General features: G+C 47.0%; 1 protein-coding gene across 5 annotated transcripts in view; it reads right to left on the minus strand.

Annotated features, from left to right (window-relative positions):
• MORC2 (MORC family CW-type zinc finger 2) overlaps positions 1-16,710 on the minus strand; it is a 61,970-nt gene that overhangs the window by 15,004 nt on the left and 30,256 nt on the right. For 2 of the 5 annotated variants that reach the window (XR_004298158.1, XM_032395127.1), the window contains exons 17-25: positions 16,557-16,689; positions 15,147-15,221; positions 14,682-15,062; positions 13,965-14,096; positions 13,444-13,498; positions 12,883-13,024; positions 12,527-12,754; positions 12,341-12,434; positions 8,582-8,770 (exon numbers count right to left, since the gene is read on the minus strand). Coding sequence is in view for 4 of the 5 variants with exons in the window: in XM_032395127.1 (XP_032251018.1) it covers positions 8,582-8,770; positions 12,341-12,434; positions 12,527-12,754; positions 12,883-13,024; positions 13,444-13,498; positions 13,965-14,096; positions 14,682-15,062; positions 15,147-15,221; positions 16,557-16,689 (1,429 nt within the window). In the remaining variant the exon portion in view is untranslated. Of the gene's footprint in view, positions 1-1,574; positions 7,305-8,395; positions 8,489-8,581; positions 8,771-12,340; positions 12,435-12,526; positions 12,755-12,882; positions 13,025-13,443; positions 13,499-13,964; positions 14,097-14,681; positions 15,063-15,146; positions 15,222-16,556; positions 16,690-16,710 lie in introns of those variants that run through there. The other 3 variants (XM_032395128.1, XM_032395126.1, XM_032395129.1) reach the window with 3 other exon arrangements.

The raw sequence follows: 16,710 nt of genomic DNA on the forward strand, positions 1-16,710 counted from the left end.
GCATGTAAACATATACAAGTGCTTCTGAAAATAATCTGACATTACCTAGTAAGGTTGAAAGGGGTATGACCTATATGATTCAACAAGTCTACTCCAAAGATGATGCATGCATAAACAAGAATGTCCACAGCTGTACTGTAATAGCAAAAAAACTAGAAACAACCCAAATGCCAGTCACAGAGATATGGATAAAAAATTATATGTTCCATTATAGGTGTGATTCATTTTTCATTACTGTATGATATTCAACAATGATAGAATAGTATATGATAGTGAAGATTAATAAATTACAGCTACATCTAACAACATGGATGGATTTCTGGAACACAATATTGAAAAGAAAATAGCACATTGCAAAACAGTAAATGTTATGTCTAAAGTTCAAAAACAGGCAAAACAAAACAATTATTTAGGAAGGTAAAAGGTTTTAAAAGAGCAAGAACAAATATGCACATCAAATTCAGGATGGTGGTTACTGTTGGGCAAGGAGGAAATGGGAGAGGACCCAGGAAAGGCACACAGATTTATAAGGTAAGAAAAATGCTTTTCTAAAAAACAAGATGATAGATGTACATTGCATATTCTTACCATATAAATATTTTATAAATACAGTATTCTTTTGTAGCGACACAATGTCTAATAAAAATAATTGTTAAAACAGCAACTTAACGGAAAAAATACCCATATGATTTGACAGTCAGGGTTGTGTCCCTGCTAATTGTGTGCTCCCCAACCCACATTTCAGTCTATGTAACTAGTGCCCCCTGGTGCTCCACTCAGGTAACACTGGCAGTTTAAACAAGATGGAAACTCTTTCCACACTCTTGATTTTGGCTCAGGTCATGATCTCAGGGTGTGAGATGGAGCCCTGCCATGGGCTCCATGTGGAGCCTGCTTAAGATTCTTTCTCTCCTCCCTCTGCCCCACCCCACTTGCACTCTCTTAAAAAAAAAAAGGCATTAAAATATTTAAAAAAAATAAAATGGCAATTAAATTGGTGTACTGGCAAATTTAAGGCTTGCATCTATGAAAAAAAATAAGTTTATTTTTAAAACTACCAGAGTTCATAACATAGAAAATAAATTGTTTGCTTTTCTCTGTATTAATAATCAGGAATAGAGATGGAAAAAATATCCCATTCACAATACTGACAAAAACAGTAACAGAAAAAAATGAGAAAGTTATAGAAATTATAAAATCTTATTGTAGGACTAAAAGGAGTCAAACAAATGAAAAACCACTTTATATCCTCTGGGGAGATTTAAGGTCATAAAAATGTCAACCTCCCATAACTTACATCTAAATTAAATGCAATTATAATTTAAATCACAATGGAACTTTTTTATTTGGCAAGGATGGGGAAAAATTGGGTAACATGATCTTAAATTTCACTTAACAGGGGCGCCTGGGCAGTTCAGTTGGTCAAGCGTCTGCCTTCTGCTCAGGTCATGATCTCAGGGTCCTGGGATGGAGTCCCACGCTGGGCTCCCTGCTCAGTGGGGAGTCTGCTTCTCCTTCCCGCTCTGCCCCTCCTTCCGACTCTCTATCCCTCTCAAATAAATAAAAATAAAATCTTAAAAAAATAAATTTCACTTAACAGAATAAATTCTAAGAATAGCCTGGAAAAATATTTTTAAAAAGAAAGAAAGAAAGAAACAGTGAGGGAGATTGATCCATCTAGATGCTCCTGACGCCCAAAATTCTAGTTTCAGCTGGGACCCCACCCCTCACATCAGAATCACCTGTCCAACCGATAACAGGACGTCTTCACTGACACGTCCAAGGAGCCACCAAATAGAATGGAATATAAATAATGACCAAGGTTGTTCACTTAATAAATGGGGCGAACATAGTGAATTCCCATCTGAAAGAAGAATCAAAGCTTGACTCTTGCCTTACCGCTTAAGCTAAAATTCCACAAGGAGTGGACACTGACATTTTTTAATATTGCAACAAAACGTAAGAGAATTTGGGGGGAAGGCAATGAAGAGAAAGGGAGAGGTTTTCCTAAGCATGATAAGAAACCCCAAATCCTAAAAGTGTTTACCTTTCAAGTAACACCATACACCAAACTAAGGACAAACCAGTAGAAAATGGGCCAAGGTTGTGAGACACAAGATGCCTCAGGTCCTGGGAGAGGCCGACAGGCTGGCAAGCAGGCCAGACCTTCGAGGAAAATTACCTGGAGATGGCTATTTTACGACGTAAAACATGCAGCTTCCTTTCCAGGTCCTTTATCTTGTAGATATAAAAGCACCACACCGCAAAGTCATCTATACAAAATGCTTTCTGTAGTGGCCAAAAAAAAGTTGAAAAACAACTCGGGCTTAATACGCAGACGCCAGAACAAAAAAACAACAAAAAACCCCACCCACTTTTCTGCTTGGGGTGTGGGCAGGCCATTGGATCCCCAAGGCCTTTTGCTCGCCCTAGGATGTGAAGACCCTGGGGCCGCTGGCCCCCAGCTTGCCCCCAGTCTGGCCGTGTGTGGCGGTGCTGCCAGGTCTCCACATCCCGACCCTGCAGCCAGCAGGCCTCGCGCACCCGAGTTTCCTCACGGTGCTTCCTCCCCACTAGCCTGCTCCCCTGCCCCACCGCCCCATTGGCGGGCTTGTCATGTTCCCAGGCGCATGCGCATGGCGCAGCCGCACACGTGCGTGCCGGGCAGCAGCATCGCGCAGGTGCTGTTACGTTCCCGCCTCGAGGGTCTGGAGAACTGGTGTAAGGGACGCGCTCGGCCGACCGGCAACGGTTGGCGGGCTGGAAGGCCGGCGCCCGGATAGGGCTGCAGCTGGATCCTGGCCGCGTCTTCTGGGCCAGGTAAGAATTTGCAGCCAGTTCTCCAGCCCATGTCGTATTGTGATAGATGGTTTAGAGTAAGAACTCTTTCCCTTCTAATAGTTCTCCTCCTACCGCAGCGCCCCACACCCGGTGACAGATTGGCCTTAAAAGGTGGCATTAGGGAGGGTAGTGAGAGCCCAGAGCTTCGTTAGAGGAAAAGTGTAAAGGGAGGGACAGTAAATTCAAAGTGGTGAATTAAAGCTGGCCACGGCTTCCCAAACAACCGGCGGTTGCTCGGGCAGGAAGTGGCCCCAGCGAATCCCATGGAAGCATCTCTGCCAAGTCCAGAGGGGAAAGGGGGAAAAGATATGTCCATGTCCATCAGATCCTTCTCTCAGTGGTCTAAGTGTGCCCCTGCGGTATGAACTCCCCCTCTCTAGGCCTTGGCCGCCAACTGCTGGGAATGCCTGAATGTACCATAGGCAACCTACAGTGCAGCCCTGAAGGAGGCTGGATGGAAGCCCCGCCCCTCCTTACCCTTAAGGGATACTTTTGAAACAGGCCAAATGGTTAGGCAGCCATGAGGATGGCTATGGGGTAACACCCCAGGAGGGCCACTGAGTAAGCAGTGAAATGCCTACAGGTAGCTCGCAGGGACCAGTGAATCTTGGACACAAAAATTCAGGGTCAGGGCCACAAGGGCTTTGGACCTCCATTCCAGCTTCAGACCAGCCCTAGATTAGTGGCTATCTATATGGGCCTCTGAGTAAATTTAAGGTGGAGAACTAGCCTCATGGCTTAAATAAGCCAGGATGGGCAATGATTTGTCTGAGGCCTTGTGAGCTGGAAGGAAAATTCTACAGGACCCACCAGGAGCCCTAGTTAGAAGACCGCGGGGTGGAGGGGAGACACTGGTCAGTATTTTGGCTCATTGCAGAGTGAGATGTTCCTTGCCAGGGCCTTCCTCTGTCCAGTCTTTGTCTTGCTCACTATGGAGGGTGACCCCATTAGTGCTGAGAACAGAACAGTCTGAGGCCTCAAACAGGGCAGCAGAGAAAGCGTGTTCCCTTGGAGCTCTGCCTTCCTTGGCCAACCTGGCCATTTACCTGTTCAGGGAACCAAAAGCAATGAGGTCATTCAAAAGGAAGCCTCAGAGGTGCCATCTCCAACAAAGGCCAGAACCCTCTAGTGGAATTCTGAGGATGTTTCAAGCACCTTAGTGACCACAGGTCCCTTATAACCTGGCCCAGCTAGAACAATCTTCCGACAGGGACAAGTAACCAGGAGACACTGCCCACTCCAGTCAAGCCTTGTATTCTACGTAAATGGCAAAGAAATTTGAGCTTTATCACTTACTGGTCCTTAGAGCTAAGAACTCTTGGCTACCACTGCTTGAACCACAGGTCTGAAAGGCAGTTATGTAGACATGGGGAACTGGACCCAATAAGAGCAGCCAAAAAGTAGTGTCACTCAGATAAAGGAGGAACCAGAAAAGTTTTTCTCAACCTATTAACCCATGCCTTCGTTGAGTAAACAAACACGTTAAACCTTTGTCCTGACCTAGTAATACAGTACTGATCCTAAAGTGGGGGTTATAATCCTAAATCCATGGGACACTTGGGGCCTGAAAGGGTCGTACAAGGTGAACATTTTCCTGAGGACTTCACCCCTTGGTTATCATCTTCTATTTTTGTAAACACTTTTGTACAAAAGTCCCTAATCCAGATTCAGAACTACAGACTGCATCAGAGACACGACTAGCCAATGAAGGTGCTCAATCGTAGTTCAAACCAACTCAAAAATACATCACTTTTCTCCTTTCAGATTAGTACACAGGATGGAAGAGACTGCATACTGACAAGTGTGGTGGTGGGGGGGGCAGAATACACTGCTGGTAGGAGTTAAAGTTGGAGGTCTTTTCTGGACTGTATCTTAGTATTTTTAATATTAGTATCTACCATTTGACACAGCCATTTCTCTTTGGAATTTCCCATACATACATATAGATCTGAGTTAATAATACACACACTCATCATAGCATTTTTTCATAAATGTTAACCCAAATGTTTAAGTAGGAGACTCTTAAACATCAGTACATCCAAGACAATGAAATGCTATGAGGTTGTGCAGAAGAAAAAAGTAGACCCATATGGGCTATTCTGAAACAGGTTCCAAGAAACACTGAGTGGGAAACAGGCAGAAACAGAACAGATGTGTGCTTAGCATGGATATTCTTTTCAAGGAGAAAACAGGGATCAAGGGTGAAAGGGAGTCTTGCTTTTCAGGCTTTCCAGCCTTTTGTACTGTTTGAATTTTTACTGTTATGCATGTGTCACTTAAAAACTAAAGAAAGTCCCCATTGCTCCCATTCCTTAAAAACAAGCAATGCTGTACTCATTCACCTTTTTGTAGCCATTGTGCTATGGACCCTCAGGCCACAAACCAGCCAGACCACTCCCTCCTCCCAAGTCTTCAGAAAGTTCCAAGCAGGTCCCATCACATGGAAAGGGGAGGAACCCTGCACTTTATCTTCCCACCCAGAATGGCAAGAGCTCCGTCTGGGCAACAGGCTACATTCAGTACAGCTGTGATTGGATTTAAACAGCAAAGTGGGCACATGGAGTTCAAGCTAAAATGTTTTAAGAAGTTCAGCATTTCTGTTTCTGTGCGTGTTAAGGAAGGTGAATATAGAAAAAGATGGTGATGAGGAATAATCTGAAGACAGTTTAAAACCATAGTGGTAGAAAGAATGAAGTAGAAAGTGCTAGATTTTACTAACAGAAGAAAACAGACTGAATTCAGGAGTCTCACCAGTAAAAGTTTTATAGTATTGCATTTTGATTACAGGTATGTAAATAAAAAACTTGGGTATTACCCTCTGGTAAAAATGCAGAACCAACTTCCTTTAGATTAAAACAGTAGGTTTGGAGACAAAAATGAACCACATGCTGCCTGGGATGAAGAGAGCGAGGTGGACAGGAGAGGAATCACCAGCTCAAGAAACCCCTAGGCTCAGAGAATCTTCCAGAGGAAGAGACCAGGTTCTGAGTGGTATTTCCCCCAAATAACCCTGCCAGAGGGATGTGGTTTGGGGAAGCCCCAAACCCACAAATTGCAGGTGCTTCTGGACACGTGCAGAAGTGGGTAAAGACTTCCCTCACCAGTGCCTCCCAGTCTTCTGCAGAGGCCACAGAGTGTTGACCTGGAGTGGGTAGATGCCAGAAACACACCCAGAAAGGTTTGAATCACAGACCAGTGGTACCAGGCCATAGTTCTTGTGCCTCTAGAAAACCCAAAGTCCCCAACTATAGAGGAGAGAGAAGAGAGTTGGGGGAAATCAAACCAGAATTTTTCCAATGACCACTAAAGAGAAACAGCAACTCTTGCCTTTGTCTTTGACCCTGAGAAGTCACTTGAAGGACACAGCTGTGTGAGGCTGTGATTAGATGGGAGGGAAGGCATGGTGTGCTTCCTACAAAGCTGCCTCTGGAGTCCCTGTGGCTCAGTGACCCCCTCTCCTGTCTGGCCTAGAACAGGGACCGGTGAGGCCAGGCAGAGGGGAAACAGTAAAAACAGCAGCAGCAGGCTCTCCAGATCAGCCAGCACCATCTGAGGCAGTGTGCTCCCTCCAGACCCTGCCAAACCCACAGGCAGAGGTCACCACCAGATCAGCACCAGGGGCTCTGTCATAAGGAGCTTTCTCAAAAAGAATCCTTTGGAATTCAAACATTCATTCAGTGTGTATTCCACTAGAGTCAGATCTACTACTCAATCTGGACTCAAGTTTTTGAGGTGGGAAACCTCACTATCCATAGTTAACTGAGGAAATCACTGCCACAGGGAGAACTTGAACAGTGGATGGGGGAACTGAATGGGAGGATCTTTCTTCCCCAAGCTGTTTGGACAATGCCACAGCATGACTGAGAGCTGCTTGGGCCAGCATTCATGTCCCTGACCTGAGAAGGGAGCTGCTCAGCACTGAGCCTCTATCCTGATCCACTGCCCCCAGGGGTCCCCCAGATCAGAGCCCCTAGGAGAAGCACAACTCTGGAGGGCTCTTTCCCTTATCAACACTGTTCATCCTCTAGAAGAGCTAAGCCCTGCCCCTGAAGCCTCTCTGACTTATGGATGACACTGGGTTTACCATATCTTGAGGAGCCAGGAGCCAAGAGAAGGAGCTTGGCATCCTGGTTCTCTGTCCTTTGCCCAAGAGTCACCAAAAGAAAAATGTATGGTCTCATAGCAGGCGCAGCATCTTTTTTCTTTTAAAAAATAAATATTTATAAACTTAGGGAGGAAGATTCAAAGAATCAGAGTATTTTTCCCTCCAAAAGCACAAATGTCTCATGTGAGTCAAATCAAGGTAAGTCCACCAACCCATGAACAAAACACCCCCCCCACCCCGAGAACTCTGCCTTGAAGGGCAGAGGAGCTGATCTTTGTCTCTGAGCCCCTTAGTCCCCCTTGGTGATCAGGTCCTCGATGTAGGCATCCAGCTCATCATCTGTGTTGATGTCTATGTCCTGGAATAAAAGGGAGCAATCAGCTAGGGGCCAGAAGGCGGTGGGCGGGGGGGGGGGGGGGCCACCTCCCCATCCTTCTCACAGGCAAAGGAGCCTGAGCCCAGAATCCCCAACCCCCTCCTCCGCCCTTGCTGTAAGGCCTGTCCCATCTTGATCCCATCTTGATCATTCTCCCCCTCCCCATCCTCTGTGCACAGATGACGCCCAGATTTCTTGCTCCTGCCCTGCCTTTACCCCAGGTTCCCGGTGCCTTAGATGTGTTGCAGACTTCTCAGACTCAGTATTCAAAACAGCCCAACTGCATCACCCCACCCCGGGTTGTGCCCATCTCAGTACAGGCTACCACCTTCCCTCACCCAGGGGCTCAAGACAAACCATTAGAATCACCCCTGTTTCCTTCCTTCCCCCCAGATATTACAAATCTGTCTTTCTCACGGTCACCATCCAAGATTCAGGCCACCAAATCTCTCACCCAGATAAGTGTGGGAACCTCCTCACCCAAGCCCTAGCTTCTAACTTCCACCCAACTCCAGGACTTCCTACAACCAACCACATAAGTAATCTTAGGTTGCAAAAAGGACTGTGCCAAACCCCTCCAGGGATGGCCCACCTCACATAGGCCTGCCTCTTCTATCACCCACAAGTCCCTGCCTTTGACCTCAGGTCCTACTCTTCTCTCTGCCCAAAGCACTCACATCCAATCTTGTATGACTGATTCTACTCTCAGCTCAAATACCCCCTTCTTAGAACAGCCTAGTAAAGTGGCCTCCATGTTTCCTTCTCTTGTATTTACTTCATAGCACTTCCCCCATCAATAATTCTGTGCACCAGACTGTTGGGCCATGAGGGTAGGGATCTTAGCTTGCCTATCTGGTTCACCCGGTATCCACAGGACAGACACAGAGCAAGTCCACAGTTTTCACTGCCTGGGTGAAGGACTAAGACCCTACAGGGGCACTCCCCACTTCTGGGCAACCCAATCCCAATCTGGGCGTCATCTGGAAAAGCAAGAACTTCTTTCTGTTTTATGGCTTGGAGGATTCTCAAACTAGGTTGTAAATAAGATCTAAACAAGGGCAAAAATCTGATACCGTGGGTCTGGCTGGGATGAGGCCCAGGCAGCCGCACCACCTCCAGCCCTCCTGGTCAGGATGCTGTGCAGCCAGGGTTGGAACCACAGATTCCTGTGAGTGGGGAGAAGGGAGCAGGAGGTGCCCAGGCCCCCCTCCCTGAGACACCAGGTGGTCCAGCTGCAATGAGAGGGCTGCCTGGCTCACCTCCTGCACCTTTTGCAGGAGCGCCACGATGTTGGTCCTCAGCTTCTGCAGCTTCTCCTCTGTCTCTCGGAGCTTTCTCTCAGAAGTGCGCAGGCTCTCCTCGGAGGCCTTGGCCCGTGAGTCGGCACGGCTCTGGTAGGAATGGCACAGATTCTGGAGTCCCACTTCATACTGTTTGAAGTACTCTTTCTGTAGGGAGGGAACCCACAGGATGATTGCATGAACTTACAGGGGCCCCAAGGGTCCCTCTAGATTAGCACTAGTATCCCCACCCTGGCTCAGCACAAGGATGCTCAGTGCGAAGGGATGTCACACACAAGGGACAAGCGGGCTCTCTAGCTCCAGAGTGGAAAAACCTGATGCCCATCTCATGGGGCTGCCATGAGAGGGAGATAGGATCACCCAATGTGAAGCCCTCAGCCCTTGGCAGACAGCAAGCTATTAGTGAGGGATGATTCTTCCATTCCAGTTGGCACAAAAAGGACAAGTCGCTCTCCCAGCTCAATCACACCTTTCTAACTTCACCACAGTCCTCTCGGCAGCCCATTCCAAGTCACGCCCCACAATGTAAGAACCAAAAGTTCTCTTCCAGAAATATTTATCAAGCACCCACCAGCAGCAAATACCTTCAGATTTGTGTAGTATACTTCTATAAGCAACATTAGAGCTTTTACTATCTTTCCTGAGTACCTGAAACTTCCAAAATGTGGGGTATAGTGATGGTAAACTAGCAGTTTCTCTAGACATGAGGCTTTTCAAACTTTTAAAAGGTAGCAGAACACTTGCTTCAAAAGAAATGTTACATGGAATCTAATTGTAAAAAAATTTGAGCAATATCTATTTTCAAAGCTCAAATTTATAACATCATTTACTCTTAAGTCACCAATGAGAATAAGGCCATTTTGATGAAAATGAGTGGTTCTGGCTGACCACTGTAGTCTTATCAACTCATGTGTTTATATGCTTCTATAAAGATGTATGAGCTACTGGCATTGAGGGGCTCCTGGATGATTTTAAAAAGCGTTACTGGCTCCTGACTGCTGTTTTTAAAAAGTGTGACTGGAAAGTACTTAACCGTGTCATTTACCTTACAATGTAGAGTATCCTATTAAACCAAGATGGCAAAAGAAATTTGAAGTTTTATGTAAAAAATTATGTTGGCAGCACAAAATAAGTGAGCAGACTCCAAAATATTAAAACTCAGTATACGATGTCTTGAGCCTATGATGTTAGTTTTTTAACTCTTTATTATAGATTTACATGGTTATATTACTTTTTAAAAATATTTATTTAAATCTAGTATTTGCAGGACTCCTAAGAACTTTATGGAACTCCTAGTCCAGTATGGTGGCAAAAAGGATGATCTTTTACAGACTGACAAGAGCATAATGAACATTAGACTCTGTTGTGTCCCTGACATTAAAAAAATGTTTAAGTTATTTTAGACATTACAGTCAGCAGACTATAAAGTTGATGCATTGAGATGATGGACTCTGAAAAACAAACTGAGGGTTCTAGAGGGGAGGGGAGTGGGAGGATGGGTTAGCCTGGTGATGGGTATTAAAGAGGGCACGTTCTACATGGAGCCCTGGGTGTTATATGCAAACAATGAATCATGGAACACTAAAAAAAATAAATAAAAATTAAAGTTGATGCATTGGTGATACACCTCCTTTTATAAGCATAAGCTAACAGACTTTTAGGCTCAGATGATCCTGGCTGTGTTTCTGGTCTGAGCAGCAAAGATCCCACTGCACTCAGGCTTCACTCTGAGTCTGACAACTTTAAGCCAAAATCAACAAATCTGACTGACAAGAGGATGCCAGGCCACCCTAGCCATCCTATCAGTGGTTTGTTCCTGGGATTTGCAGAGAGCACCTGCAACCTCAACAAGCGCAAGAGTTGAGGCATGGAGCTTTCTGGGGAAGCTACCACGAGCTCTGCCATCCTCTAGCTTCCTTTGCCAACACCTACCCTCTCATCTCATGGGGAAGCAAGGCAGTACTCGAAGAAGGGCAAGACCCTTGTCCTAAAGAAGTACCTGGGTTCAAATCTGGGTTCTATCACAATAGACTCTTCATCTCTCTGAGCCTCAGTTTCTTCAACTCCTTTTTTTTTTTTTTTTTTTTAAGTAGAATGGAGATTTAAAACCCCATCTTTTCCTCTTTGGCAAACCATCAAGCACACAGCTGCCATACGAGGGCCCAACGTCTTGAACATACCAGCCCTGCAGTTTCGATTTCTAGTTCTGTTCTCTAGAAACTCCTCCCTAGAAAACTTAAGCTATGCCAACCATAAGAGTATCTATCCCACTCAATGAAAGACAACTCCCAGATCCCAAATGCAGCCCTGGCCTTCCTACCCCTCCCAAGTGCCCAGTCCCCAATCTCCACCTGCCCAGTGGACATCACTAGAAATGTAGGTGCTGGTGCTTCCAGCCCAACACATATCACAATTCATCACCTCTCTTACCCTCACCCTCTGTTTTCTCTCCCAGTTAATAGCTTTGTCATCACTTCCCAAAGGCCTGAGACATAGAGAAGCACATGGCCTCTGCCTCCTCCCCCATCACTTGCCTCCAGTCAACAACCTCTGACATGGCCCTTTCACCCACCAGTCCACCCCCTCCACTCTGGCTCAAGTTCCTGTTCCCTCACCTCTGAGCTGTCACAACTGGACCCGCCCCCTTGCCCCTGCATCTCCCATCCACCCATCCCACCCAAACATACTGCCACAAGAGGTATCCTCTTAGGGCGGGGTCAGCACACTAGAGCCCCAGGCCAAATCAGCCTGCCACCTGTTTTTGTAAATAGAACTTTATTGGAGCACAGCCATATCCATTCCTTTACAAACTGTCTACGGCAGCTTTCACACTGTAATAGTGGAGTTCAGTAGTTACCGCAGAGACTGTATAACCCACAAAGCTGAAAATATTTGCTAACTGGCCCTCTACAGAAAGTTTGTTGACTCTTGCCCTAGACCAGGTTCAGACTGACAGTTCCCCCAGCTCAAAACTTTTGCTGGCCCTTCATTTTATTCAAGGTTTAAACCACTATGCCTAAGACCAGACATTCAAGACGCACCATATCCTGGCTCTCAGGCCCTCTTCTCCACACAGCCTGCTGCCTTGACTTGGGAACTTTCATCCCTCTGACCCCTTGCTCACGAAGTCCCCCTACCTCAAAGCTTCCCTGTCACTTATACAGACACTTCAGACTGCTGCTCTCTCCCCTCCCAAGGCTGCCACAGCCCAACCACCTGCTTCCACAGCACTTACTGCTCTCAGTCTCATGTCCAACTATTGGTAAAAATTCAGTCTCTATTGAATCCTAAGCCACTTGGAGGCAGGACTCTCTTCTGCTGCTCATTAAGAGGTCCAGCACAGGGCCTGTGCCGCATCAGCATAACAACACCCAGTGCTTACTTTCAAGACATCTCTACCTTGCTCTAAGAGTCAAGTTTCAGGTACTTTGAGCCTAAGTTCTTCACTGTTGCCTGGGACAAGTTTACTCCCTCTGCTGGGGTAGAGGAAAAAGGATATACTCATTCTAAAATGTCAAACCAGGCCTGCTGTTCCGAAGTGAGGACTTAGCCCCAGCATCTTATGGTTGTGGTTGTGGTTGGCTTCCGCACATCACAGTCATATCCAGCTACGGGGGGACGGGGCGGGGGGGGGAGACACAACAAGGGCTGGCAATCACAAAAAGCATGAAGCTGAGGCGTCACGCAGAATAAAAATAAAGGTTAGGCCAAACTCACCAGAGGAAATGATATTAGCTCATCTGAATTCATAGCACTAAGTTCCTTCTTGGAGATGGGGAAACTTGGAGGCAGAAAGTACCGTAAACAATTCCTAAAGAAAGAAGAAGGTGGGAACAGAAATTCAGAATAGCAAGAACAAGTGTGGAGAGCCACAGCTAGCCCCAGAGTGGGAAGACACATTACCGGAGGATCTGGACAAGCAGGTCAATGGTCTCGTGGTTGGTGCTCGGGGCAGTGGTGTCAGGCTCTATGCGGATGCAGTCAGAAGTAGAGGGCTCTGCCATGGCTACAGCCTGCTGGGCCACCACCACCTCCTCCTCCTCCTCTCCGCCCTCCTGCTGCGTGTCGGGGCTCTGGTACTCCGGAGAAGGGGGCTTCATCAGCCGCACATCCTCACTGCCTTTCTCCACCCTAGGAGGCACACAAGCACGTGTGTCATGTGTGCCCCAGGCGCCCAGGATGGGCCACCTTCTGGGAGGCCAGGGGTAGACCTCCCCCTGGCCTGGCCAACTCTGTCAGCTTCTGGAAAGGGGCATTACCAGCGGTCTCTCGGAGTGGTGTCTGTGGGCACGTAGTCAAACTTCACCTTCCACCGCACCACATGTTTGCCCACCTCCACAGCTGTGACGCGGCCTGTGTACCACTCCCTGTTCACACGCACCTCCACGTGCAACCCTTTATCTGAAAGAATGAGGATGGAACGGGAGTCAGAACACTAACAAAGTTCCCCACTCAGCCAGGGCCACCTTGAGAGAGGCGGTCCCAGGATCTGCAGAGACAAGAACCCCTAGATGCTTGCCTATACTTTGCCAGGAACATGAAGCCCAGCCACCCTGATCTCCTTTCCCCATCTGTTGTGAGGGTGCCAAAGAGCAGCAGGATGAGTGACTGCCAGAGGTGCAAGCCAAGAAATTTGTGCTAAAAATACACGTAAGGGTGTGCTATCTTCAGAATTCTTCTTGGGATCAGACTTGGAACCACTGCTGCACAAGAGCCCAGAGCCAGGAAAGCCTTCGAGAGCCTTCAGGATAAACAGTTGCTGGCTGAGGGGCCCCACTACCCTTTCCCCCACAGGCTGCCAGGTACCTCCCCAAACTCACCTTTCTGAGCCCTCTTAAGATCAGCTGGGTCCTCTTCCCCAGCACTGTCCGAGAGCTGTAAGGAGAACAGAGTCTGTTAGAACCATCCCCAGTGCCCCCGAAAAGCAGATTTTTACATGACTGGCAACCCAGGGTCATTAGCTGTCACCTCATGTTGTCTTATGTGGCCATTTACATCTCTGTGTCTCACCAAGAGCTGCTCTCCAAAACACTACCTTGAGTATCTACCCTTCTGCCACCTTTATAAACAAGACAGTATGCAAAGGAAAGTCACAAACACAGGGAAGCAAAGGGTTTCGAGCCTCCCTGATGTGTGTGTGACCTCCATCCTGTGATGAGAGCCAGAAGCCAGTCTCACTCAGAAGCCTACCTGGCGCCATGTTTCTAAGTCATCTGTGTGACTAAGAGTCCTATAGAGATGAACTGGGCTTTTGGAAGGCTCAAATCACAAAAGAGAAACGGAGCTGGTGCAGACTGCAACCCTGGGGAAGGAGGTTCTAACCTCACCTGGTACCACCTACCTCATTCAAGTCCTTCTTTTCCTCCTTCACAGCAAACTTGCCCCGCTTAGACCTCTCCTTCCTCCTCTCAGCCTCCTCCTCAGCTTCTTCTTCGTCAGAGACCCCAAGAGTCCGCTTCCGACCAGGAGTGGTCTACAGCAAGAGGAGAGGGAATGTGAGGAGGGGCCCTGTCAGCCCTTGAAGTGCAGGAAGGTTCCATCTGGCCTAAAGGAGCTGTTCCACTTGTGTGCTTCTCAGGTCCCCCAGGGCTGAGCCTCCTGACATTACTCAGTATACAGCAACCTCCTGATCCCTGTGCCCACAAGGACCTTTGCTCAAAGCTGTCGTAGGGGGAGCCTCTCAGTTTACTTCTCCCTTAGCCTGCCTCGCCAGCCGTGACCTCCCTGAGACATGCTGACCACTGTTGCAGCCCAGCAAGGCGGTCACAGGCTGCCAACCTACCCCTACACCACAGAAGCTGATGGAAAGGACTCAAATACATGGCAGACCAAAACTTGAAGGGAGCAGTGAAGAGCTCCCTGGACAGGAAACCAACTTGCTCTGTGCCCTGACCAGATCAAGTCTCTTCAGCTATTGAGACTCCTCCTCAGGGGCAACAGGAAGCTTTAGATTTGATGATCTCCAGTGAGGCTCCCCCAAAACAGCTTTGACACAGCCTGATTCCATTCCTACACCACTGAGGGTAGACTCGGGGCTGGAAGAGAAAAAGCATCTCACTGGGGAGAGTTTACTGGGTGGCTCTGGCTTCTTGACCACTGGAGTCTTGATGGCTCTGGGAGCTGGGACCTCCCGAGGGCTCTTGGAGTTGGGTAGCAGAGATGGTGACAGTGGCTGCACCACAGGGGTGGGCCGGGGCGCAGTCTTAACCAGTGGGCTAGCAGGCTTTCGGGGTGCCTCGGGTGGTTGCAGCAGCCTGGATGTACTGGCCTCCTCCCGAGCTGCCAGGGAAGGAGGCTTTGGGGTACTGCTGATGACAGGAGCCTTTCGGGGCTGGCTGGCTGGCCTGGGAGCTTGCAGGGAAGGGGGTCTGCTGGGGGCATTCTTGATCACAGCAGGTAAAGGAGGTGACCGAGGTCGCTGAGGTCTACGTGCAGGTTCCTAAAAGAGAACCAGAGAGATGAGAACACTGATCCTAGCACAAGACACCTAAGGAAAAGCCCTTCCCCCGCTCCTGGGCTTTACCTCAGTGGAAGGTCTGGTGGTCACTTCCAAAGGCAATTTCTTCAGGTCAGCTTGGGACCGGATAGGTGTGGTTTTCTGCACAGCAAACATGATGATGAGGTTGTTTGCATATGTTGGTACATTCAAGCAAACTCTTTGGATCCCTACTACATGTCTGGGACAATGGGCACATAAAAAAGAAAACCTAGGCACAGTCCTACTATTTTAAGACTCCCATTCTCACTAGGAGACAAAAAATACAGACACTATATCATCAGCAAACTACAGGATTCTATGTGATTCATCTAGCAATTGAGAGACCAGGAAAAAGTGTCAATGGATTAAATTCCTATAAAAGAAGCCAGGAAAGGTAAGAAAAGCCTGATGGAAAAGGTCAGAAAGGACAAGTGGGATTCAGTAGACAGAGAGGCAGGCCTAAGACATCCAGGTTAATGTGAACATCTGCACAGACACAGAAGCCAGAAAAAAAAAAGCTTTTTATAATAAAAATGATAAATGTACCATAGATACATCTCAAAAACCTGACAAATCAATTACGAAAAAAATACATGAGAAGAAGCTATTCTGAAAAAACAAATAGACAAAAAAATTGTCCAACTCAAAAATATGAAAGAAATTCAAATTATAAGATGTGTACCTTTGCCTGTCGAATTTGCAAAAAAACTTTAAAATAAATGTACTGCTTGTAAAGAAACAGAAATCAATATATCTTCTAGAGAATAACTTGGAAGTAGTTATAAAAAGCCATAAAATTTTACAAATGCTTTTACTCTTTCAAATTCACTTCTGGAAAATTATCCCAAGAGAAGTATGCACTAAAAAGAGTGTGTGTCATGACACGATTTCCATATTTTTATTATAAAATATATGTGTACATAGGCAGCCATAAAAAATTAGAAATGTTAGTTAATGGTGGTTACCTCTCCGGTAGAATACTTACTTTCTGCCCACATTGGAACACATAAACAAAATAGTTTGATTTTTTTAAAATGATCATCATTATATATCTTAAGAAAGAAAAAAAGAAGAAGAATGTAGCAGGAGGGGAAGAATGAAGGGGGGGAAATCGGAGGGGGAGAAGAACCATGAGAGACGATGGACTCTGAAAAACAAACTGAGGGTTCTAGAGGGGAGGGGGGTGGGAGGATGGGTTAGCCTGGTGATGGGTATTGAGGAGGGCACGCTCTGCATGGAGCACTGGGTGTTATGCACAAACAATGAATCATGGAACACTATATCTAAAACTAATGATGTAATGTATGGGGATTAACATAACAATAAAAAAATTAAAAAAAAAAAAAAGATCATCATTAATGTACTCAAGAACCAGGGAGCCACTGAGGGTTCCTGTTCCCATCCCAGACAGACCTGACACAGGCTAGCTCTGTCCACTGCCTATGACCCACGCACCTGCAGGGCTTCTAGCTTTTCCTGCTGCTGGCGAATTTTCTCTGTCAGCTGCTTCTGCTTCTCTTCTTGTGTCTTCAGGTCCTTTCTGAATGTCCCCAGGGGAACCTTCTGCTTCTGTTCAGAAGCCTCACATCTGTAGAAAAGAGGGTGTTAG

The sequence above is a fragment of the Phoca vitulina genome, unplaced genomic scaffold (genome assembly GCF_004348235.1).
Source record: "Phoca vitulina isolate PV1807 unplaced genomic scaffold, GSC_HSeal_1.0 scaffold82, whole genome shotgun sequence".
NCBI lineage: Eukaryota > Metazoa > Chordata > Mammalia > Carnivora > Phocidae > Phoca > Phoca vitulina.